The sequence below is a fragment of the Caretta caretta genome, chromosome 1 (assembly GCF_965140235.1).
Source record: "Caretta caretta isolate rCarCar2 chromosome 1, rCarCar1.hap1, whole genome shotgun sequence".
Lineage (NCBI taxonomy): Eukaryota > Metazoa > Chordata > Testudines > Cheloniidae > Caretta > Caretta caretta.
In genome coordinates this window covers 193,425,456-193,450,407 of record NC_134206.1, presented here as the reverse complement: position 1 = coordinate 193,450,407, position 24,952 = coordinate 193,425,456, and the positions used below count along the sequence as shown (strand labels likewise).

Sequence of the window (24,952 nt, the reverse complement as noted above, 5' to 3'; positions counted from 1 at the left end):
AGCCTGGGGATTTACCAGGCTGGAGCTCCCCAGCTCCCTTTGTCCTTCCCCAGCACTGCTCTGCTTCAGGTACTTTGCTCCCAAGCAGCTAGCCCTTCCCACTGCAGGACTAGAGTGAGATTCCCCTCCCAGGTTCTGGCCCACAGCCTGCTTATAAGGGCCAGCTGGGCCCTGATTAAGCCAGCCACACCTGTGGTCAGCTACATAGTCAGCTTTCCCTAGCTGTTCTTAATCCCTTTTCCCAGCTGCAGCCCTCTCCAGGGCTGCTTTTAACCCCTTCAGGGCTGGAGTGGGGTGATCATCCAGCTACATGCTGGAATTGGAATGTATAGCTAACTTTTTGTGGAAGGGGAGACCATTTAATTCCATATAACTAGGGTAATTAAAACTGATTATTGCACATTGTCCCTTTCAAGACTAACCACAGAAATCGAGCAACATGTAGATGGTCTGATTCTAAGCACTCTGAGAGCACTCTGAGGGATGTATTAGACTTTGTGCATCAACAAGCACTAAACTGAAGAGAAGAAGCCCAGAAATATCAGTTGAAGTTGGTTTATGAAGACTCTCTTACTTTAAAAGCTGTTGGGCATTCTCTCCAGATGTTAGGCCAACTATCTTGTCAGATAGGTTTGTCTTTAAAAAGACTGAGATTACAGGCAAAAGGAGAAAAGATACAAATAATGGAGCAAATTCTTTTCAATAGCAAGTAAACAGTCCAGATAACTGAAAAATATTTTGGACAAATTCTTAATACTAATGAACATGAGTAGGGACACATGGTAGTTGGTGAGACCTGACTAATGGAAATTCTTACCAAATTATTTAATAAAGGTTATTTTAACATTTCTAATTAAAAATTATAGTGTCTGCCATTAAAAAGTTAGGTTACTTAATACTGATTTCAGCCTAGGGAAAAGCTGATTAGATCAAATAACACTTCGTGGTAATTAAGTTTAGATTCCTCAACAGTAACCGCTGTAAAGTGTAATGTTACTGTATTGCTGTTAATATAGAACAGCAATATAATAGCTAAATTATAATCATACCAATTAAAAGGAATAGGATGAGATTTGTCTAAGTCAAAGTGAATTGTTAACATGCAGCATCAGTAGACAGTTTTGTACAGCAAACCATTCTTTACAATATATTGGTAAAGTCTGTAGCATAGTGGGGCATTAATTCTGTTTAGGGTCACAAAATGCTGTTTATAATGAAAATGAAGGATAGGTCATATTCCCGACTATCATAATTAATTTCATATCAGATGAGAGGCAATTATTGGCCGCTACCACAATATTTTTTCAGTCTAAAGAGCTATTTAGAAAAACCAGTTACCTCAGTATAGATCTGAAAAAGAGATGCAGATAGAGGCCTGTCTATATTAACAAACCAAAAAGACTTCATAATAGAATACTAAAATGTCCCTGATGTTCTTTAGAATGATTACCTGTAAGTGCTTCTGTATAAAGATAAAGAAGGACATCAGGATAAACCTATTTAGAATGGATTCTAGGAAACAAGATGATAGGCATTAGTGGGGGGAGGGAGAAACTGCAGCTATCATAGGATTTGAATATTTGAGAGAGTATACATGTGTGTAAGAAACATGGATGAGGGAGAACATGGTATGGACTTCTGAAGTGGTGGGTTTTTTTTTCTTTTTGTTCTTGCGTTAAGCAAAGTGACTGAAGAAATGATGTATTGCAGCAGCTCTGATTTTAGAAGCCTAGAAAACACAATTTTAAACATGGGGAAATAAAATTTGAATCAAAGTAAACCTTTAAGGCCCCAAATCAATTAACAGGATACCTGGGTATATTAATACTTGCAATAAAAATAGGCATTTATCTAACAGACAATTTCTGAGTGGAACTTTTCTTAAGTGTTGTCACTAACTCTGTGACAATAAAAGGAAAGTAGTTCCCTGCTATGTGTTAGGAAGGTACCTTTTAATCACCTAGAAAAGTTATGCTCATCTCAAGCCTTAGCAAAAATAAGATGGAATAATGAAAGAGCCAATAGGGTCATAGTTTAGGGCCACCAAGCTGCCGAATCCCCAGTAATGTTTGTCTGAAGTGGTATATGACTGCATCTGTTTGAGCAGTGTCCAACAGCTTTGGGAGCTGCTTCATCAGAAGGCATTTTCTTTCTGTGTGTAAGGATCTGTAGACTTCCATTCTTTTCATGTATACCACTGATCCTGCTGGCCAAAGGAGTGAAGAGCCTAGATAGAGGAAGGAGAAGACAACTAGGAGAGAGGGGAAGTGAATGAGTTGGACGGATTGGTAGAGGGGACAGTGAATAAGGAACATTGGAGGGAATTTTTTCGATAAGGAATGAGTAGAGAGTGTCAATGGGGGAAAAGTGTTTATAATCACTGAACTTCCACTCAGCTGTTAATTTTCCAAGCAGAAAATGGGCGGTGGATGGGGGGAAGGGTCTCCAGCAGGACTAGTTAAGACAGTACCTAGCCTCAAACTTCAAATGTTTCGGGTCTCCTAAACAAATCTCTAACTCCCTTAAACTGGCCTCTCCCCACCACCTGCTTTCAATTTATGTAATACATACTGGCCCTGTTGTCTGGTATGTGAACATGCTGATCTTCTATTCTCATGGGAAAGAAGTGCTGGCTAATGTACCTTACAACCCTGAGTTCCAGAACATTGATATGAAGGGTGGACTCCTAGGTGGTCCACATGCCCTGTACAGTATGATCCTGTAGTTGACCTGCCAGTCCAAGGAGAGATGCATCCAAAACTGATGTAAGAGTGGGAGGGGAATGATCGAAAGGAACCCCCATAGCACATCTCGTTCAGATACTTCCACTAACATGCTTTGAGGGACAGAGACCAACTTGTCCAGATTGTCCTTGTTGGTGATATAGACTGACCTGAAGCAGAACAAATGCAAGCAGTTTTAAGGTGTGATGTGACACAGTTGCACGCTATTACGAACATAAGCAAGAGCTGGGATCTGGCCATGACATGAGGACTACACCTCAAAGAGCCACTTGGTGAGACAGGGAAAGACCATTACTCCCCGTTGGTGAAGGTGTGCAACAGGTAGTGCCATAACTGGAGCGCTGCGCAGATAAAATATTTGTATCTGCATCCAATCGGCAGACACGGTTTGCGGATATCCACATCCCCAGAATGTATGTTGTCTATGTCCCCTGTAATTGACGAGGAACTCTGAAGGATATAAAGCTTCTGCGCCAAATCCTTCTGCAAGATATTCTGGTTTTGGTCATCAGGTTTTTGCCTAGGGTTAAAATGCTTAGTTCAAAAAAATTATTTTTCCTAATCCGTCATGTTTTTGTGGCACCTTTTCAATTGTCCCCTTCTTTCCCCGCCCTTTTTTTTTTTTCTGCACAGTGATTAAAATCATCCTAATCAAACCTGCATTTTCTCCCATACCAGCAGACGGGAAATTATTAGAGGATTCTAAAAACATGTAAGATGTATAAGGTTCTCTTCATTATCTAGTTCCAGTATGCCAATACAAGTTGTTGATTAAGTCTATCAGGTCTTTCTGGCTTCCAACTGCATACATTTCCCTATGTACTTGTGTATATATAGGTTGTCCTAAAATAAGACTTCACCACTTAAAATTTTCTCCTCAAACTGCGATAGTTTACATGAACACAATCTGCAACAGTTCTACAATGTAAGTTTAATTAATCTTATATTACTTAATGACTATCTAGATATTGAATATATCTATAATTTCTTCAAGATTTATGTGATGTACTTGCATCTCTAAAGAAGTGAGAGACTGCTTCATATTGCCTATTTTTCTGTTGCTAGGGAGACTGTAATCTGGTTTTGTTCATGACACACTTATATGAACTGAGTAACACTGTGCCATTCCAGGTCTGGTGGCTGACTTCCTTGTATCTCTTGGTTTTATCCATACCCTTTTTTAGAAGTCAGGCATGGAAGCTGATGATTACTGTTCAGATTACAATCATTTTGAAATCCTTAACACTTCCTTGTAAGCAGATATTTAACTTCAGTGGGTGCTCTCTTGGAATCCTTGCTTGCTTTTTAGTTAGCTCTTCCCCAGCATTCTCTTACATGGTTACTTTGTTTTTGTATCCTGACATAGCACAGAATATGGCAATACAGAGTATACTAACACTTATAGTGATCACATTTGGAAGAGAATATTCCTTCTCTACCATCCTGGAAATTCTATTCCTGTTCATGCAGCTGCTCTTCTTCATGCCTTGCAGTCTTCCCCGTCTCCTTTCAGACACTTAATCTTCCCAGTGTTTATACAGGCACCATATGTGTGTCCACACATGGTCATCTTCTTTGCACTTTGTCATGTAATCCTCCTTCCATTAATATTGGAGATCTTAGACTTGTAATAAAGCCTCATCCAGATGATGTTACCATTTTTCCATTCCATAATCTGTTACTGTATGAATTTCCTTTCCTTTCTCAAAACGTGGTGGTGTTCCACGTGGCTATATGTGATAACCTTATTCATTTTCCTGCTGCCTTTGCATTACTCTGCCATTTTTAGGTAATGTTCCCTGCTAGGTCATCACTTGGATGTATAGTAAACTTCCATGTTCTTGGTCAGAAAAATCATTTTCCTTTCTAACCTGCACACTGAGCCATAAGTATGTTCCTTTTTCAGCATTTGCCATTTCAAAAACATTTCAGGTGATCTCAACCCTTTACGTAGCCTATAATGTTCGATTAGGAAATAACTTTTTTCTGTTTGTTACCATCCTTTGCTGTGGTAAACAGGTGACCTACATTTCTCATGTAATTCTTCTGTTATGTACTACAGATGTTAACATTATTGAACTTTGTGCCCCTACTTGTGAACATCACTATAGGTAGATTTGCTTTCTGTGAACTAGATAATTGTTCATGTTCTGCATAACCCTTTACATGTTTCTATCTCCTACTATAGCATAAGGTCTTCCCAGCATCATGCTTTTGATTCTGAATTCCAGTGGCTTCTTTCAATGTGTACAGCCATAATTACAGAGGAATGCCTGTTGGAAACAATCTAAGACAAAGGCAATAATAGAAAAATGGTCATGACATTGCATACTGGTCACTTACAAAAGACATGATGTGTGTTGGAGGAAAGATGAAGCATGTTCCTCCTTGTATGGACTCAAATTGAGACATTGTTTACTATAGCTGGGATGGCAAGGCAGGAATCTCTGAACAAGTTGTTTACTCACAGGTATGATGACAGCAGGTGAATGTCTCACTTCTACAGTGCTCCCAACGCTTAACAGTCCAAAACCAGAGTTGGCAGTATTATTGACTCCCCGGTGGCAGTACTATGACCTGTTCAGAAGCACGACAGGAATTCCTTCTGTTACAACCATTTAAATTTTCTTTCCCTGTAAATAGTATTCTGCCCCACCAAATGTCAACTCCTGTACTACATCCTGGCAGGCTGTGATTCTCCTCTCAAAACAGCATTTTTTTCTTTAACTTTCTCTGCGTGCTCTTTCCTTTTTTCAAGCTCAATCTCCCCCCCCCCCCCCCCCCCGTGCACTCTGCTGGCCACTGTTTCCTTGCTGCTTTGTTCTCTGCAAGTTTTGTTCTTCTCCCTTTTCCATTGTCAGTGACTATGAATTTGCTGTGTTACTTCCTTGTCACATCATATTTCAGCTTTTTTGACCCACATTTTGCTACAAACAATTCATCCTTCTCCATGCACATAGTGTGACAGATTTCTAGCTGGCATAAATTGATTTAGCCGCATTCATGTCAACAAAGCTGCACTGACTTAGCCCAGATAGATCTGGGATTGTCCTATGTATTTATTGAATGCCTGCTATTCTTCATGAACACTGTATTCATGAACATAGTTCTCTAAACTGTGAGATAAAAGTAGGCAGTAATCTTTATACAGGGCAGTTGGTTGGACAGAACTGTTAGCTTCCATCACTTAGTTATGATGGTACAAATTGCATACTTTCCCTTTTGTGTTGAAAATGAGAAACTATAGCAGCAGTAGAGGTCAATAACTAAAAAAAAAATGCCATTAACCACCCACATCCTTCTTTATATAGTAATAACTACTTGAATTTGCAGTTCCAGACTGTACTTTTCATTCAGAGATGTTCATGGATGCATGTGTCAAATGTTCAGATCATAGTGGCTATGGAAGATAAATTTACTGATCCAAAAAAAAATGTAAAAAGGGGAAGTGGGGTGGCTGAGTTGGGGTGCAGGGACACATGGGTATGGAGACAGATGTTCCTGACTGAATGAGAGAGGCTAGGGGTCAGCCAGGGTCTGCATAGGGGAGGCTGCCTAACAATCCTCTCTTCCCCCCATCCCCACAAAAAAAAAATCCTGTTGCATACTTCTCCCACCCATATCCAGCAACCTTCCAAGTTCACATGCAGGCTCTTTCCCAGCAATTACTTCCCTCTCCCTCAGCTCCTCCATTACTCCTGACTCCCCCAAGCCTTTGCATGGCATCTAAGGGGTGCAGGAAATACGTTTCCGTATTGTAGTTTAAATGAATTATTACTCAGAGTTCTGTATCAATATGTGTAGTAAGGAATCTATTTGTCAAAAAACATTTCCTGAATCTTTTTTTGTCTGTATTGTTACAGACATACTTGCTGACGGGTATTTTGAAATGAATTACCAAAATAATTGAAACTGGTGTGATTATATTGTTGTTTTGATTAAAATATGCAGAATTTTTTTTTTTTTTTTGGGTGCAGAATTCTCCCAGGAGTAAGCTTATAGCAAAAATTCTTGTTGTTAGTCCCTAAGTGTCTGACCTTGCACTTTGCACTATTAAATTTCATCCCATTTCTATTTCAGTTTACAAGATCATCCAGATCTTTTATGGCATTCTGGTCCTCCTCCTTATTGGCAATACTGCCAACTTTGTGTCATCCACACATTTTATTAGCACACTCCCACTTTTTGTGTCAGATCAGACCCTGAGAAACTGCAGTAGTAAATGCCCTCCAGCCTGACATTTCACCTTTCAATATGATTTCTTGTGGTCTCCCCTTTAATAATTTCCTTATCTACTTTTGAATTCTCATATTAATCCCCATCTTCTTCAATTTAACTAATTTCCTACATGGAACTGTATCAAATGCCTTCCTGAAATCCAGGTAGATTAGATCTACTGCATTTCCTTTGTCTAAAAAAAAATCAGTTATATTCTCAAAGAGAGGAATTGGGTTGGTTTGGAAAAATCTCTTTTGTAAAACCATGTTGTATTTTATCCCAATTACCCATTCACCTCTCTGGCCTTAACTATTTTTCTCTTTCAAAATTTGTTCCAAGACCCTTGCATACAATTGAGGTCAAATTTACAGGCTTCTAGTTTCCCAGATTACCTTTTTTCCCTTTCTTAAAAAGAGTAACTACATAAGCAATTCTCCATTCATAGAGTGCAACCCCTGAGTTTATAGATTTATTAAAAATCCTTGCTATTGAGCTATTTCATGTGCCAGTTCCTTGAATATTCTTGGATGGAGATTATCCAGGCCACTGATTAAGAAGTCCCATTACGAACAGTTTGAGTTCCACCTCAAATATGGTAATTTCTACTTCCATACCCTTGTTCCCATTCACCACTCAGCCACTACTCCTGAACTCTTCATTTGCCTTATAAAAAAAACTGAGGCAAAGTATTTGTTTTGGTTTTGGGCCATGGCTAGATTATCTTTCATCTCTACCTCATCCTCAATGCTTAGTTGTCCCACTTCTTCTTTCCATGTTTTCTCTTTTTTTTTTTTTCCCTTATGGCTATAGAACCTTTTACTGTTGGCTTTACTTTCCTTTGCAAGGTCTAACTCTGCTTGGCTTTTGGCAGGTCTCACTATTCCTACACTTTCTAAATGCCAAGAGGTAGCTTTCCTTGCTAATCCAGCCCATCTTCCATTCTTCACAGGCTTTCTTCTTTCTCTTGGTGACCTGCTTGCTCATCCAACTTGGTCTGCCACCTTTCCCTGTGAATTTTTTCCCCTTGCTTAGGATGCAGTCTTCGGATAGTTTCTGCAACTTTGATTTAAAGTAATTCCAAGCCTCCTCCACATTCAGATCCTTGAGTTCTTCAGTCCAGTCCATTTCCTGAACTAATTCCCTTAATTTTTTACAGTTAGCCTTTTTGATATCAAGGACCCTAATTCCAGATCTATTTTTGTTTGTCCTTCCGTTTAGTTTAAACTGAATTAGCTCATGATGACTTGAACCAAGGTTGCTCTTCTATGAGGTCCTCACTACTTACCAATACCAAATCTAAAATGGCATCCTCTCTTGCTGGTTCAGTGCCTATTTGTGAAAAGCACATTTTTAATGGTTCTTCAACCAAGAACAGGTTTATTTCTTTGACTTTTTTTTAGCCAGCACTATCACCAACAGCACCGTACCCAATAACACCCACTAGAGCCTGGCTCAGCTGTGATGAAGAGGAAGCAATGTCTCTTGCTGAATCACAATATAGCTACTTCAGGTGTTTGCCTCCAGGGAGATATTCCATTTTAGTACTAAACCAATCTGACCCTCTTTAGGGAGTGACCAGTGTCATGTGATGTGATCTGCTGCATTGTGTGATATGGCTTTGGAGGCCTTTAAAAAAATCTTCACCAGGGAAAACTACAGTATAAATGAGAATCATGGAAAATTTTTCTAGTGGTTCCACCAAAGTCTGAAGCATAGCGCTCCCTCCCCCCAACATACACACTTGGATTTTGTATATGATTATATTTTCTTTTTTGATGAGAACAATGTGTTTTCATGTCCATCTAAACAAACCCATAATCATATTTTCAGTAGATAATAGACAGCTAGAGAAACTAATGCCAGATAACTTCGTGGGGAAGTCAAAAGGATATTGATGCCTGTTCTTGTCGCACACCATCCTTTATTCTCAACCTCTCCTCAATTTCTGGCATCTTCCCCAAGAGGTGATAAGGGTTTCTCTATCTGTGTCAACTTTATCGATTTTTATTTTCCATCTCAATGAGCTAAATGCCATCAGTCACTAAACCTGAGAGTTTACCTTCAAACACATGAACTGCTGTCAAAAAAAGTGTAAAACAAATTTGTTGTGTAAAGCAGGGCTTCACAGGGAGGGGTGGTGGCATGAGGCAAGCGCTGCTCTCTTGAGAACAATTTTCTCCTGTTGACCCTAATATTGCACAGGGAAAAAATTTAAGGGTTTTTGTGAGCTCTATTGCTAATGATCATCTAACAAATTTTTCTTCTGACACTCTGCCTTAGTCAAATTTCAGCAAAGCCACAAATTAGATTCACTGGTTGCTAGACAACATCCTGTTTTCAAAAGGGGTATCCAGTTGCTGCAATCACTGAATGGGGGGAGAGAAGAAGAACTTGTCAAAGACAAATTGCTCATAAATTAGGAAGGATGGTTCTGCTTGAAATTTAAACTTACTCCTCCCCAAACACATCATGTATAATCTGGCTCTGAAATATGGATTAGGATAAAACTCAAATCCTAAATCATGGGTTCTTGCACTGTGGCCTGTCTAATTTTACTACTTAATATCAGGCTTCCTTACTCTGTGTGAAGGTCAGCAACAATGTCAGAATGGTCATCACCCAGAAGCAGCTGCTCGTGAGCTTTTCAGAAAGTACCACGATTAGCTCACCTAATTTAGTGAAATAAGCAAGTTGTACTACTTTGAACAAGTACGTATTGAGTTCTCATTAGTACATAGGTGCTGGCATGGTCCTGTATTTATATTTCTAAATGGATTCCTTTATAAAGGAAAAAAAATGTACTTACTGAAACAGTACAGTGAAGTTTTTCCATTGACATTTTTATACCACCCAACTGTGCAGTTTGGATGCACAGTACATGGTTTACACAGAGGCAAAAAACAATTATGCAGAGATCTCCGCTATTATTCTCATCCCAGGCCCCCCATCCCTTCTACAGTGTTGATTTAAAAGGAAAGATGGGGAGGACGTTGAGACTAGACTGTCACACAGAACTTAGTTGTCTCTAAATGGGGTCCAGGTTGACTCTTAAACCAGTCAGGAGGGATGGCCCAGTGACTAGATGTACTCGTTTCGGATGCTGGGAAACCCAGGTTCAATTCCTTGCTCTGCCACAGACTTTGTGTGACCTTCAGCAAGTCGCTCAGTTGTGGTTTGCTTTAGTTACTGGCTGACCTCACAGGTGCTGAGCGTATAAATACATTAAAGATGATGGAGTACTCAGATTCTAAAGTAGTTGGGGCTGTGTCAATATGTTGGATCTCTCCACAACCAATAACTTTATCTAAGAGGAGGGTACGTCTGCACTTTTTGCTGAGGGGGATGGGGATGGCAGTCCCAGCTTGAGGAGACCTATCGTCATTAACTAGCTCAGCTAGTACGCTAAAAATAGAGGGTAGCCACGGTGGTGGTGGGGAGGGGATAGCTTCCCTAAGTACAGACCTACCCAAGACACTAGGGATGTACTTGAGAGGCTTGATCCCAGTGGTACTGTGTCTACACTCTAATTTTAGTGTGCTAGCTTGATCAGAGCTATTCTGGGCTGGGTATGTCTCCTCAATCTAGATATCAGACTCCCAGTTCAAACCGTAGATGTAGCATGAGACGAGCCTATGCCTGACTTTCTCAAAATTCATGTTTCCTAGAGTTAGCTGAATAGATGGATTAGTTTATGAACACTGTTTGTTAGTGCTATGAAGTCTCTTTGGGCTTGAAGATTGCAAAGTGAAGCAGAGTGACTGCCTCAGATGAACTGTAGTCACGGGAAGATATGTGAGGGGAAAGGGAATGGAATAAAGTGAGCCAGCAGTGTGCTTTGGTGTTGCACAAAACACATTAGAACACATAATCTCCATCCTAAAGAACTTGCTGTCCAAATTTGCCAAATTGAGAGCTAGAATTCACCACATGGCAGATTTATCACAGGAAAGCGCTGGGGTTTAATGCATTATTTCCTAACTACATGGATTTCATGTGACTAAGCTGTCCTAAATAATTGTTTTTTAAAACTTGCAGGAGGACGATGTAAGCTGTTGTAATGGCAAAAGTAGATATAGTACAGGATGGTATCCCTTTTATACAGCAATATGAATTTTTGCTGTATAAATAAGGGGGGGGGGTGTGATAATCTTAGGTTATGTAGCATAAAATGGTTACTTGGCACATGACCTGCAAAGGGCTATTTCCATTTGAATTCAGAAAAGAGAGGGAATGAGACCTTATGCAAGTTACCACGGTGGAATGATTATCACGATAATTTAAATGAGAGGTGTTAATTGGATAAGAGAATTTCAGATAGGGTTTGGAAGAGAGGCATTTTTAAATAAACAAGATGAAACTTCAATAACTGAGGGCCCAGTCTTAGTACTATAGTCAATACGAATTTTTCCACAGACTCAAATGGGAACAAAATGCTTTCGCAAGCTAATGGTCTAACACAGCAATCAATGGTATTTCTGTGTATTAACACAAGAACGTCATCCAACAGTGGTGTATTGACCTGGGTAACTTACTTGCCCCCATTTCTAGGAGAAAAACAACTCTTCCTACAGGCTATACCTTCTCAACACTTGGGGCTTCAGGCCAAAATATCACGATCTCTAACAAGTGATCGGGGGCTACCTTAGCAAATTTGAGTACCAAGCTGAAGAGAGTGCTTAGGCAGCCTCTCAACAGCTAGCTTTTGCTGGTATTTGTTGTAGGGATTGTATTTAGCCCAGAAACTGGTGGAAAACCAGGCACAGGGAACTTGAAAGGGAAAACCTTAGGATGATGAAGGAGGCTACACAAGAGGTTCTGTGAAGGGGCCTGTGGTGGCATATTGATAGTGAGTTTCTCAGACCTTGTCACCTGTGAGGACACCCATAGTCAGACCACTTCTTGCCCACCATCCCAGACAATCCTTGCAACACCTGGACATCTGTTGGTGTACAGAGATGTTAGATACATTTCTCTTAACGCTCTTGGGTGCATCAGGCTGAGAGTGAATAAAGGAGCTTTTACCAATTCTAGTCGGTCTCCTTGGAAAAGAGGCCAGTGTGATTAAGATTAGATGCTGTGCTGCACAGAGAATTCTGAAGAGTTTACTTTACATGTAATTTGAGAGTTGTTCGGATAGCTTCTGTTTCAACCTAAGGTGCTCATCAGATGGAAATAGTTGCAGTAATCCGATAGTCTATTGTATATAGTGTGGAAATAGTGTTATCTTCCTATGAACAAGTTTTAAATATGTCAGATCTTACAAATAGATAAATGATTTCATGTAGGGGATGATTTCATGTAGGGTTTCATGTAGAACCAAGATCTACTGCTGGCTGTGTAACTTTATAAAAAGAGAAGGAGGACTTTTGGCACCTTAGAGACTAACCAATTTATTTGAGCATGAGCTTTCGTGAGCTACAGCTCACTTCATCGGATGCATCACTTTATGTAATTTTATGTAATAGTTATGTGTAACTTTATGTAATAGTAAGCAAATGGGAGGATAAAGCATCACAGTATACCTTGACTTGAACTAGTATAGTTCTAATTTAAGCCTCGTTGTATAATAGTAATTGTAATATAGTTAGTAAGATTTAATGACTTCCCTACAGCATGCTAGATAATAGATACCTGCCTAAACTCTTGTAAACCTCAGATGTGTTGTGCTTGTTCAGTTCCTATTCTTGCTATAGAGGCTCTTTCTGTTTACCTTTCCGTTGTCTGTTTGTTCTTTACTCTTTCTTCCTCTGCTTGTCTTCATTGCTCTCTACTATTGTCCTTTTCTTAAAACTAGGACACTTTTGTGATAGCTACTTGTTAAGAAAATTAAGGAATTTATTCTGTTAGCACTGTTGTGCAAATTGATTTAATTACCTAATGAGACTGTGTGGTCATTGGAATGCATTCAGCAATCTGAAATCACTAACTGAACGTGTACCTTACTTGTGACAAACTTGTGAATAAAAAAAGCGCACATGCAAAAAATATGTGCAAAACTAAATAGTCTTCCGGGAGATATTGACCATGTAAAATACTCTAAGTGCAATAAAAGCGTCTTGAGTAATTGAAAAACTGTTCAATATTGGGGTTTTAGTTTACAAATCACTAAGTACCATAACAATGTTGCTTTGTTAGGCTCATAAATGCAGTCACAAAAGAAATTATTGCTTTGTGTAGTGTACACTAAGTAAAATTTTCAGAAGCACCAGAGTGATTTGGGAGTTTACCATTAAAAAGAACTCCAATTCCTAATTCACTCCAACACTTTTACCTAGTTTGATTAAAGTTAAATATCAGAAAACCAGCAGTCCCTTTTTACTATAAGTAGTTAACATTTGAATACCTTCTCCTAGGGCGAAGTATTGGTATGAAATTCTGTGGCATTCTATCCCTATTATAGTGTGTGGAAATTTGTTATGACTTGGCTTCCAGGAGTGCCATGAATACGATTCCTCTGGGTTGACTAGCCTCTGCAGAAGTCCAGTGAACTACGAAGCTGCGACTGAAATGTTGTTTGCTGAGTTAAGGAACTTCAGTGAGTTTTAAACTTTTTAGGGCTGTCTTCACTGCAATAGTTAGCTTGAGTTAGTACCCTTGAATTACTCCATTTGAGCAAGCCTAGTCAACCTCCTTTTCCTCCTGAAAAATGCTCTATTCAGACACTTGTCAAGGCAGAATGCTTCCTCTCATTTTATTGCTTTGAAGAAAGCACTTGTCAAACCTTTCTCCAGTATTGCAATGTAAACTTTCACTATCATTTTGTTCCCTGCAGAGAGAACGCTTCCCTTTGCAAAGCCAATACAGGGAGAAAGAAGCTGGAAATTTGCAGAACATAGTAAGTAATATGACTATATGTATTGAGCCAGAGCACTGAGCCTTCATTAAAGAATCAGTGGACTGATCTTGGTTCTTACAGTGAGTTTTTCACTTTTTTTTTTTTTTTTTTGACACAAAGAGCTCCAGATTACTTGTCCATCCTATTCAGTAACAATTAAACAAGTAGAATTGCTGTCCATGTGGCATCTGAGTTTCAAACAGCATGAACTAAAAGTTAATGGCTGGGAAATAAGACCAAAGCCAATACTTACATTCATGTCATTTTGTCGTTGGCTTAATGTCTGTGCTTTTTTCATAGTCTTTTTTGTTAGTTTTCCTTTAATTGGAAATTGATTTTAGTCGTAATGTATCTAAGTTCTTGGAAGATATTTTCCATGTCCCCTTTTTGTAATGTAAGTTATTTCATTGAATCACTAGTGACTAAGGAAAGTGCATTAAACTATTATAAGGGGCTTATGGCAGAATAAAAGGTGGGTGCTGATGATAGTAATTAGTCTTCACGTGATGTGCTGTGGAAGCAGTATTTGAAGAATGAAATTGTTGATGCTTTTTAATGTATGGAGTTGTTTGTAATTTTAGAAATCAGTAAATGGCAGGCAACCTAATTACGAAGATGAAAATCCATTGAGCCAAGACAACCTTCAGCAGATGTACCCAGTTCACAAGCAGATACGTTACAAAGATTGGAGCAGCAAGTACCATCAAAACCCAGGAACTGGAAGAATCTACATTAATCCTAGAGAACACTATGTGTGATTGCTTCTCCTGCTGTGAATTTTTATACAGAATAAATTGGTGTTAGATAACTTAAAATGTTGAGAAGTCTGCAAGCTTAACACTTGTTGATTGTAGGACAAGTACGTACCCCGGTGTGTTTTAGCAGTTCCTAAAGAAGTAGGTATAGAGCCAATTAATAGTCTTTGTGTGTGTGTGGTGAGAGATGGTGAGAAATAGGCAGGCAGAAAAGATACGTATTTCTGGAACAACTCTTTCATTTGTGACTTTGATTGTGGATTTACTTTTTCAGTAGCATAGTGCTTATCTGTATTGTACTGTTAAAATCCCAGTGTGTGTTGATAGCTGAAGGGATCCTCCAGAAGAAGAGCCTCAGCTGCCTGTGTTAACCTCACCAGATTTAAGAAACGCCAGCCCATTCATCTGTAATTCAAATGTGTGTTAAATGAATTTAGAATCTATTTCCCTAATTCATTCTTAGGGATTTCTCTCTCTCTTCCCTCCCGCCCACCCCCAAAGTGAATGTGCTTAATACAATTACAGTTCCTGTGTACAAAAAATGAGGTATGAGCTGGAGGGAAAATGTACATCCTTTGTGTCAAGTGAGAAATTTGTGTCTAGGTTGTGGGGTTTTGTTTCATCTTTTAAGACACTTCAGAAGCATCACTACTGGTAAATAATTTTAATGAGATACTGACAGAACTTGACCACAGCTTCTGGTTCCCTCCCCCATTACCTCTATTCCCCATTCCAATAAACAGTCAGGTGCTGGTCTGTTACTGTGCTTTCTGGACCAATACTGCCTGTCTACCCACCTCATAAGTGCTGTTCAATTCTTTTCTGCCATGAGTCTCAGGTCGCATGTTCTTTTTTTTCTTCCCTTAGCTCCCAGTTCACACCTCCCCAGACTCAGTCTACCAAACCTAAATCTAGCTGCTAGAATCAGATCATACCTGTTTCTTATCTGGTTTAAAACATTCCCAAAAACCGCACATGTGCACCCCCATCTTGCCCACTCAGAACTCCAGACACCAAGACCTAATTCTCAGTGGTCCCTAGCAATAAAGTAAACAGGAGCTGTGGGTGCTCAGTACAGAAGAAAAGCAAGCTCTCTGTTAGCTAGGGCCATATCTACTCTGTTGTTTGCTGACAAAATAAATTCCAATAGTAGCAATGGGGGTGGGGGAAAGAACTTTACTCTAGCTGTGGGCAAATTTAACGCTGTCTTCTAACCCTGCCCAGAGCAGATGGAAGTAATAGTGTTGTGAAATAGCATGTGAATGGCTTGCCCAAGCTAGTAATAACACAGGTGACGCTGCACTGGTGTTGGTAACCGTGGAAACCTGTGTGCAAATACAATTTGTGTTGAAAAGGCGCAGTGCTCTTGATGAGTACAAATAAGTTTCCTGTCAGTTAAAGAACCTGCACAGATAAGCCTGTGTGGTCAATTTGAGAATTTTTTTTATTTGTCTAATTTAACAGGGCAAGAAATGGGACACTGAGTACAGATGACTTTAAAGACTTTAACTTGGATACAAGGGCATAAAGGGGAGTGAGTGTTCTGGAATACAAAGGAAGTGTCTCAATAGACACTAGACAATTTATTCCATAGCTAACTTACTGGGACATTTGAAAAGAGTAATCCCCCTGAGCATTTACCCACTTGAGCTAATTTTCATTCCAAGTGTGCACGCTCGTCTCAGACAATGGATTTACTGCTGGTTTTGTAGACAGTCAAAGATACTGGAGTATTTTTTAGCTGCTGTATTAGCAAATCATATGGCACAGAATCACAGGCATGCATTGTCTGTCCTTAAAATTGTGACTAGCGAATCATCTAAAACATGAGTTTTATAAGTAACTGACTAATTAGTGCTGGTTGATGGTAGGGTAATTTATTTTACTGTAGTATCTCCAGCCTTTCATAAAATGAATGTTTAAATAATGAAAGTTACATATTGGGTGGTAATCAAAGCATGGTTCCCACTCTAAAGGTTTCTTCATGCCTTGAGCCACCGGTTTGAAAAAGGAGTTGCGTCTTTATCTCTCCTAAAGTTTTCTTAGTTTTTTTCTAAACATACGTTTGTCAGGTTTCCCAGCTCAACAACTACCACCTTAACATGCTCTTTGTATTGTTACCATTGTAACAACTTGCTTTGCAACACAGCAAAATGTATAGGGCTTCAATTCTGAGATTAGTTCCCAGGGGGCCCCCTTTCACACACACACACACACCATTCGGGCTCCAGGCTTCAGCTGCAGGGCACTGAGTCTTGGAGCTTTAGCCCTGAGGAGAGATGGGAGCACCAGGGCTCAGGTCTTTAGCTCCCCGGGGAAGGGGGCACCAGGGCTCCTCTCTGGTGGGCTCTGGCTGCATTTAAGCCTTGAGAATATAGCTACTGGGAACTGGTATACTGAAATTTCATTGACAATGCAGCAGAATGAAAGCTGAGATTGATCACAATGAAATGCAGCATGAAAAGTCTGCTGAGAGTGAAAATTCTCTCCAAAAAATGAAGGTTTCCAGTGTGTTTGCCCGTAACCCATTAACTTTTCATCTTTGTTCTAGTAAAATTTGATTCCATGACACAATCTCATACAAGAGTCATTAACAATTAACTGTGGTGGCAGAAGAGGGCAGCAAGATTGGTTCCAAGTACTGAAGGGGGATTTTCATTTTGCAGCCCTTGTGTATAGCCTGTCAGAGATGGAAGTAGGGAGACTGTCTGGCTTCCAGCATTGTTGTAAGGGGCCTGAAGTGCAGGCATTTTGAGTTGAACACCAGTTTATATGATGTCCGTGTATACTGTGTGCGATGCACTGTGGCAATTGGAAAAATAGGGAAGAGTGGGAAAACCTGAGAAAGCAGCAGTTCTGCCACCAGTGCATAGATGCGGAATACATGTGGCGGTGAGAAACAGAAGTGGGGAGAAGACACAGAGCGGTTTTCAGTTGAAAAAAATTCTCACTGTGCGAGTTTCTCTCACTTGTTTCTCTGCAATGATCCCAGTGCTTTCGCTCTGCCTTGCATGATGGCAGATGAAGCAGCGTGGCTTGTTGCTTCATTTCTCACTGATTAAAACTTCAGTTCGCGAGGGCCCAGGAGACAATAGAACAAGGACGAAATGAGCAGGCATGAACTTGACGGGCAGAGAATGTCTTCACCACTCTTAGTTCTGGGAACATAAAAGGATGTTGGTGACTTTTCATCTGTTTCCCCTTCAGGCATCTTTTAAGGGTCCGAAGAGAAACAATTTGCGTTTACGAAGCACTCCTGAGCTGTAGATCTCAAAGCTAGTGGGTGGGGGAAATAAGTGGCTGGGTACTTACTGATGACTTCCTCCTGACGTGAGAGGAAATGCATACCGACGGAGACTCGGTATTGAAAAGGTCGATACAGGAAAAAATAGCTGCTGCAATGTATAACCCTTTAGAAGTTGGGATAACATCTCGGACAGAACTTAAACATTCAAGTCCATGGTTGGAGGTGCTGGAGGAAAATAATGAAATAAAACCAGGTGCAGGAAAATGTACTGCAGCACCTACTCATCCACTGTTAAAACAGTGCTGCCGCTGTGGCAAATGCTGCCCAACAACTCAGTGGAGCAGATTCCAACTGAATTGTGGCCACTGAGGTCTCTGCCTCCTTAACTCCCGCTAACAAATTCTGATACATTGCTAAGTGGCGTTACTTGGATACGCAGGCTGCTAGGAAAAGTGCCCCCCACATCATCTTGTCCTTAAGACAATTATCGTTATACACGTGAATGGAAGTTTTGTTTGTTACAGGCCAAGTCTCTAGTGTACTTACCCTGAAGCTGATGGAGTTACAAGAGGAATGCATTTCACAACAAAAGTGGTCCATTTATGAGCTTAGATAACTAAAGTTTTACCACTTGCCCTTTTACATTCATCCCCGTAAGCAGAGCTGCAAAAGTTAGATCTGGATTCCCGTTGCCCCAAAGATGAAGTGTGTTTGGATCGAGGGCTGTGGTTCAAACACATCCTAAATAAAATGTATATTTGCTGTCGGATGTTATCTGGCTGAAGTACTCTTGTACTACTGTACTCTTAATTAAAGAAAAACTTTATGCAAGACACAGATGAGACAGATGGCTGACAAAGTATTTGTGAAAGTTGGATTTATATAAGCAACAGATATTTAAGGCACTTGTTCATGAATATAGATGTTAAAACCAAAAACAAATCTAATCAAACAAATACTGAAAGCTGGAAAACCTGGTATGTAAGGTTGTGTGTGAACCTCATTAATTCACACTCACTGGGGCTTTTATGGTAGATTACTTCAATTTGTGAAGCACTTGATAAATGTGCAAATACATCTCTATATCAATATGCTCATGATCTTAATTGCAATTTAATAGTCTAAATATACCAGTATTAGTGTAACATTTGACTAATACTAGGTTACTATTAACCCCATATTTTTAATTACCATATGGATTGTGATTAATTTACTTGCCTACTTATTACCATTGGTATAATGTATTGAATTGAATTTTCTTTACGGCTGTTGTTGATTTTGAGTAGCATTCTGTTAGTGAATAATCAGATAAAAACAATAAAATAAATGTTACCGTATAGGAAGGATTTGGGAAAATGTAGCTAAAACTTACAAAATTAGACAAAGTGTAGAAGTAAATAAACTGCCTGTTTCATGTTAGTAATATGCAGTATCACCACAGCCTTCCACTGCTAAATCTTAGGGTACATAAGGAGAGGAAGATAACCAGTGTGTTACAGAAGCCTAGCAGGCTTGCTGATTGGTGAAGTAGGGTACTATTGTAGTTGAGGGTGAAGGGGGTTATGCCGTTGCCCTTAAAGTTTCTCTATGCTTTATGTATGTGAAGTTGGATAAACTGAATATTTGTGGTATAAAAGATAATTTCTATAGTAACAATAAGGAATTACCTTTGTTTGTTTGTTATGGATAGCACCTAGGAACTTAAGTAAAGGATCAGGATACTAGTGTGCCAGGCATTGTACTAAAGATGAAGAGAGAACAAGCCCTGTCACAGACTGCTCACAATTCTACTTGTCAGAGAACAAAACAGATGGATTAAACTGATTAATGTTGTGGAGGTGGGGAAGATCGGAGGATAATGCAACAATAGAACAAATAATTTGGTAGAAAAGCAGAAGTCACGGCACATCACTTGCCTAATAATTGAGAGGCAAGGGGGCAATAGAATACTGATAACTACCTTAAACAGTAGTATGGCTCATATGCAATAACATTATACGGATTGGTAAAGAGTCAGTTGATTCTCTATGATCCTCCCAGGTCAAGTCCAACAATCCTACTAAAAGTTGTCAGAGCTGCTTCAAATAAGGATTTCTCACTTGACTGCATTTGAGAGCAGGAACTTCCTAAAATAAGCACTGGTGAATCTCGTTGCATCTGGAGAGTACAGCCAACTTCTACCTGCTCCCTTGTTTTCTGCATCTCAACTTGATGGTATCCAGGAAGTCTCCGGTATTTGCATAATTTAGGAGTTATTAACCAGTAAACAGGAGTTCAAGGATCTGTGTAGTTGATCTGATCACAAAGCTCATTTTTACTACCCTAGTCGTCTCAGACAGCCTTAGTCCCTGATAATCCTATTTTTGGAAGCTACCAACCGCTTGGCATCAGAAACATCCAAGTGGTATATTAATTGATGCCTGAAGTTTGAGTGAAAGCACTGACTAATGAATCCACGGAAGCAGGGGGGAAAATGCAGATACACATTTTCTTTGGCTTAAACAAAATATTATTCTGTTCAATATAACAATGGCTGTTCAATGAACTTCTTGTTGTCAGTTGTAGTACAGTGCCCTACTGAGCATCAGATCATAGACTGGTCCATGGCTTTGTTTCTGGGGAGAAACTTTACTTTAATCTTTCTACTAACTACCTAATTTGCCAGCAAAATGTTTCCATCATGGTTCTGGATTCCATATAACAACTTAATGTGTGGATTCCATATAACAATTTAATGTGTAGATTCCTCTGAGATGCGTATTAACAGTCCTCTAACAATCCCTCCCCACTCCGCATCAGACAAGTATGTCATCTTCTCCACCAATCCCCACCATATCTCTACAGTGCACTTGGATACCAATCTGGTAGCATCATACAAGGATAACTCTAAATTTTGGTGGGAGTTGTGTACGTGCAAGGACTGAGATCAAAGATTATTGCTGGCCCTGAAAGTAGTGGGTCTGAGAAGGGTGGTTTCCAAATCAAGTCTGTCTTGCTTTTCACTGTCATTGTGCTTGAGACCCAGCATATCTCAGTACAAGACAATATGTAAACTGATTTTTTTTTCATACTGTGGACCGTGTAATACAGGGAGAGTTTTGTGGTTTTGTCATGGCATTTGATTTTTGTGGCAACTTTTCATATCATTCATAATTGCATAGCATCACCATGGCAGGGCAGCAATTGCTTATGTGGAAAAGTAATACTAAAATCTTATTTATTCTATTTTCTTAATCAACTTGAAAGCTGGAAATAACCCAGAGGAGCCAGAACCATGTGGCCAGCAACTGTATGTAGACCACCAATGCTCCATGGGCCACAAGTTGGGAACCTTTGCTGTGAAGCATTGAGTGGGTCCATGCCAATAGCAAACTTTTTTTATTCTCTATTTCCTTTTTATGTAAAATAGAAAAAGGAAGACCTTGGCTGGAAAATCTCAGTGGCTGGCAGTTTTCAAGTGCTAAATGTAAAAAAATCCTTTCTGTTTAAGCACACAACAAAGCACCAAAAGAACAGAATAAAATTTCAGGTGCAACAGATTAAGTACAATGGCTATGAATATTATTTTTTAAAAAAAAATTCTTCATTTTATCAACTTCATTATTGGTTGGAAAAACAAGTTTGAATGTATAGTACAGCAAGTTTCAAAGCTGTTGCTATATTTGCCATGTTTACTGTTACTACTGAAGCAGTTTGGTTCAGTCATGGGTAATTGAATACATGTGATAATTTTTTACCCTACACCTTTTCATTTTGCTTACAATATTCAGGAAACAATCCACTACCCTTATAGTCTTCTGATGTGGATTCATCTTTGAAGTTCTTTGATTTCAGTTTTGCAAATCAGAAATCGAGGGTTCTATCAAAGTGCCAAACAGAACTTTTTCTTTAAGGGAGATTTTAATCAACAAGGCTGCACTTCTATGTTAGCTTTTACCATTAAATTGCATAATGTTCCATTGTTACTCTCGTTCATAGACATGCAAATAAGTCTCTGAAAAATATTAGCGTTAAAGTAGGTTGCTCAAGGTACATAGACATACAAATTGCAAATAACTTTGTAATGCAAATTGTGTACTAATGTGGAGTTTACAAGTATAATGATTAGGTAGGTACATTATTAAGGACTTTACCTGTACCAAGCAAAAAGGATTTCAGTAATGCATGCAGTGAGGCTTAGAATATTGAGTTGTGAAATGTTGCCTACGTTACTATTTAGTATTAGCACACAACTCAGAAATGTGGGTGGGAGGTCATGGGGGAGAAATTCAGAATACCTGGAGAGAACAGAAAAAAAGTATAGATGTATTTTGAGATCACAAATAAAAAGGACAACAACATTGTTGAATTTGTAGGCTATCCTAAGCTATAAGAAATAGTCCTTTACTTTTCACATTTTTGAAGTGTATGTATTAGACTTGTTTTGAATAAAAATATCCAGAACAAAGGTTTTCATCTTATATTTCACTGTATGGCAAATCTAATAATTGGCAGAATTTTTATATTTTACATGAAGGTGTAGTGACTTAATTCAACAATCCCTAAATATGTGCATATAGGAGAAAACAAAGGTTTGCTATAATTTCATCAAGGAGGGTTGCTCTTTGATATATGACCCCACATGTCTATACTCACACAACACCTATGCTAGCTAAATTCTTTTTTTCCAAAAGTGATTCATGATTTCATGGTGTCTTGAGATGTCTTGAAGGGGGCTTGAGTCTCAGATAGCAGGCACTCAGCATTTATTGAAAATCCTGCCCCTTTAAGGCTTCTTAAACTGGGCCCCCAAAATAACAAGTAAATTTTGGAGAAATATGCTTAACATTCATATAATAAAATCAAAGATCCTCATGGCAAATACCTTAGTTTAACATCTACAATTGACTAACCATGTTTAGTAAACGAAAGTGATCCACCTCTTTTGGATATAGTGATAAGGAAAGCCAGAGAAAATGGAGTAGGAGCTCAAGGAAAGGGAGGAACATCCTCCCTCCAGGAGTCAGTTACACGTGGTCATGTAAGGAGTGCTACTGGCTGCCTTAACCATATTTAGCAGGTTGGCTACCTAAAGAAAGCTTGCTAGGAAAGGCACCTGTAAAAGTGAATCTGATGTTAGGTAAAATCTGGGCCCCACTGAGTCCAGGAGCGTTTTGACAGATGACGGGCCACATTTTCACCTCTGGGGAACTGAAGCAGCACCACTGCCTGACAGCCTTGCCACTGTTAATGTAAGAAAAATGGTATTCAGCTCTCTGAGCACCATAGATTTGGTATTAAAACACCCTATTGTTTTCAGAGGTAACTGATACTTCCTTTTTCGTTTTGAGATGATGGGATAGTTGACCACATTTAGTTGTGCTCAGCTATGATGTTAGGTGGACACAATAAATTTGAATTCATTTTTGACACAAACGGCCTGGGCTTGTAATGGACCACAGCATCATCATCGCTGTCTGACCTAAGGTAATGCAAATAAGGTGGATAGAAAGCTGGCTAGATCGTCAGACTCAATGGGCAATGATCAATGGCTCCATGTCTAGTTGGCAGCCAGTATCAAGCGGAGCACCCCAAGGGTCGGTCCTGGGACCGGTTTTGTTCAATATCTTCATTAATGATCTGGAGGATGGCCTGGATTGCACCCTCAGCAAGTTTGCAGATGACACTAAATTGGGAGGAGAGGCAGATATGCTCAAGGGTAGGGATAGGATACAGAGGGATCTAGACAAATTAGAGGATTGGGCCAAAAGAAATCTGATGAGGTTCAACAAGGACAAGTGCAGAGTCCTGCACTTAGGATGGAAGAATCCCACACACCGCAACAGACTGGGACCGAATGGCTAGGCAGCAGTTCTGCAGAAAAGGACCTAGGGGTTACAGTGGACAAGAAGCTGGATATGAGTCAACAGTGTGCCGTTGTTCCCAAGAAGTTCCCCTCTGTTTGACATTGGTGAGGCCTCATCTGGAGTACTGTGTCCAGTTTGGGGTCCCACACTACAAGAAGGATGTGGAGAAATTGGAAAGGGTCCAGCGGAGAGCAACAAAAATGATTAGGGGACTGGAGCACATGACTTATGAGGAGAGGCTGGGGGAACTAGGATTGTTTAGTCTGCGGAAGAGAAGAATGAGGGGGGATTTGATAGCTGCTTTCAACTACCTGAAAGGGGGTTCCAAAGAGGATGGATCTAGACTGTTCTCAGTGGTAGCAGATGACAGAACAAGGAGTAATGGTCTCAAGTTGCACTGGGGGAGGTTTAGGTTGGATATTAGGAAAAACTTTTTCACTAGGAGGATGGTGAAGCACTGGAATGGATTACCTAGGGAGGTGGTGGAATCTCCTTCCTTTGAGGTTTTTAAGGTCAGGCTTGACAAAGCTCTCGCTGGGATGATTTAGTTGGGGTGTGTCCTGCTTTGAGCAGGGGGTTGGACTAGATGGCCTCCTGAGGTCCCTTCCAACCCTGATATTCTATGATTCTATGAAATGCAGTAATGGCATGGCATGACTGAAATTGTATTACCCGGATAGTGCCTTCTATCTGAAGAACACTAAATATGTAGCAGACCTAAATGAACTGAACTTCACTACATCACTTTGAAATAGGTAGCTAGTAATTATCCATATTTTAAAGATGAAGAAAGACAGAGAGAGGTAAGTGATTTGGTAAAGGCCAAAAAATGTCAGTTCAGTGGCAGAGCTCAGAACAAAACCAAGATCATCTGACAGTTTACCAATGTGTGAAATTTCAAGTAATTAACTTGGATGTTGCTTCTTATGCTATGAATGGCCAAATTATTAACTGTACTACTTCTGAAGTATTTGACTTGCTTCAGCAATAATTCTTGGGCTGTAGATTGTCAAAAAACTATTCACTGCAAATATTTAAAATTGAATGTCACACCTGTGACAGACCACAGACTGTCAATGAATTAATACTTCATAACCAACGGGCATTAGGGATATACGTTTTAGATTAAGAAAAATTGCACTTAGCTCGATCAAGCTATTTTATGCCCAATAATAAAATGAGCAATATGCTAAGGGAGATGGCAATAAGATCAGTGAAGAGACATAGGTTGAAAGGTGGCTGGGTGACAGCACTCTATTGCATAATTGAGTCGTGTGTTCTCTGAATGGCTTATGTAGCCCAATGAA

The 24,952-nt window shown here is 39.6% G+C and overlaps 1 protein-coding gene across 3 annotated transcripts in view; it reads left to right on the top strand.

Annotated features, from left to right (window-relative positions):
* Positions 1 to 22,246, top strand: part of NECTIN3 (nectin cell adhesion molecule 3) — a 118,607-nt gene extending 96,361 nt beyond the window's left edge. For 2 of the 3 annotated variants that reach the window (XM_075118287.1, XM_075118289.1), the window contains 2 exons: positions 13,735 to 13,797; positions 14,379 to 14,612. In XM_075118287.1, coding sequence (XP_074974388.1) covers positions 13,735 to 13,797; position 14,379 — 64 coding nt within the window. In that variant the 3' untranslated portion in view covers positions 14,380 to 14,612. Of the gene's footprint in view, positions 1 to 13,734; positions 13,798 to 14,378 lie in introns of all 3 variants that reach the window. The other variant, XM_048870577.2, reaches the window with a different exon arrangement.
* Positions 22,247 to 24,952: the final 2,706 nt, after the last annotated feature.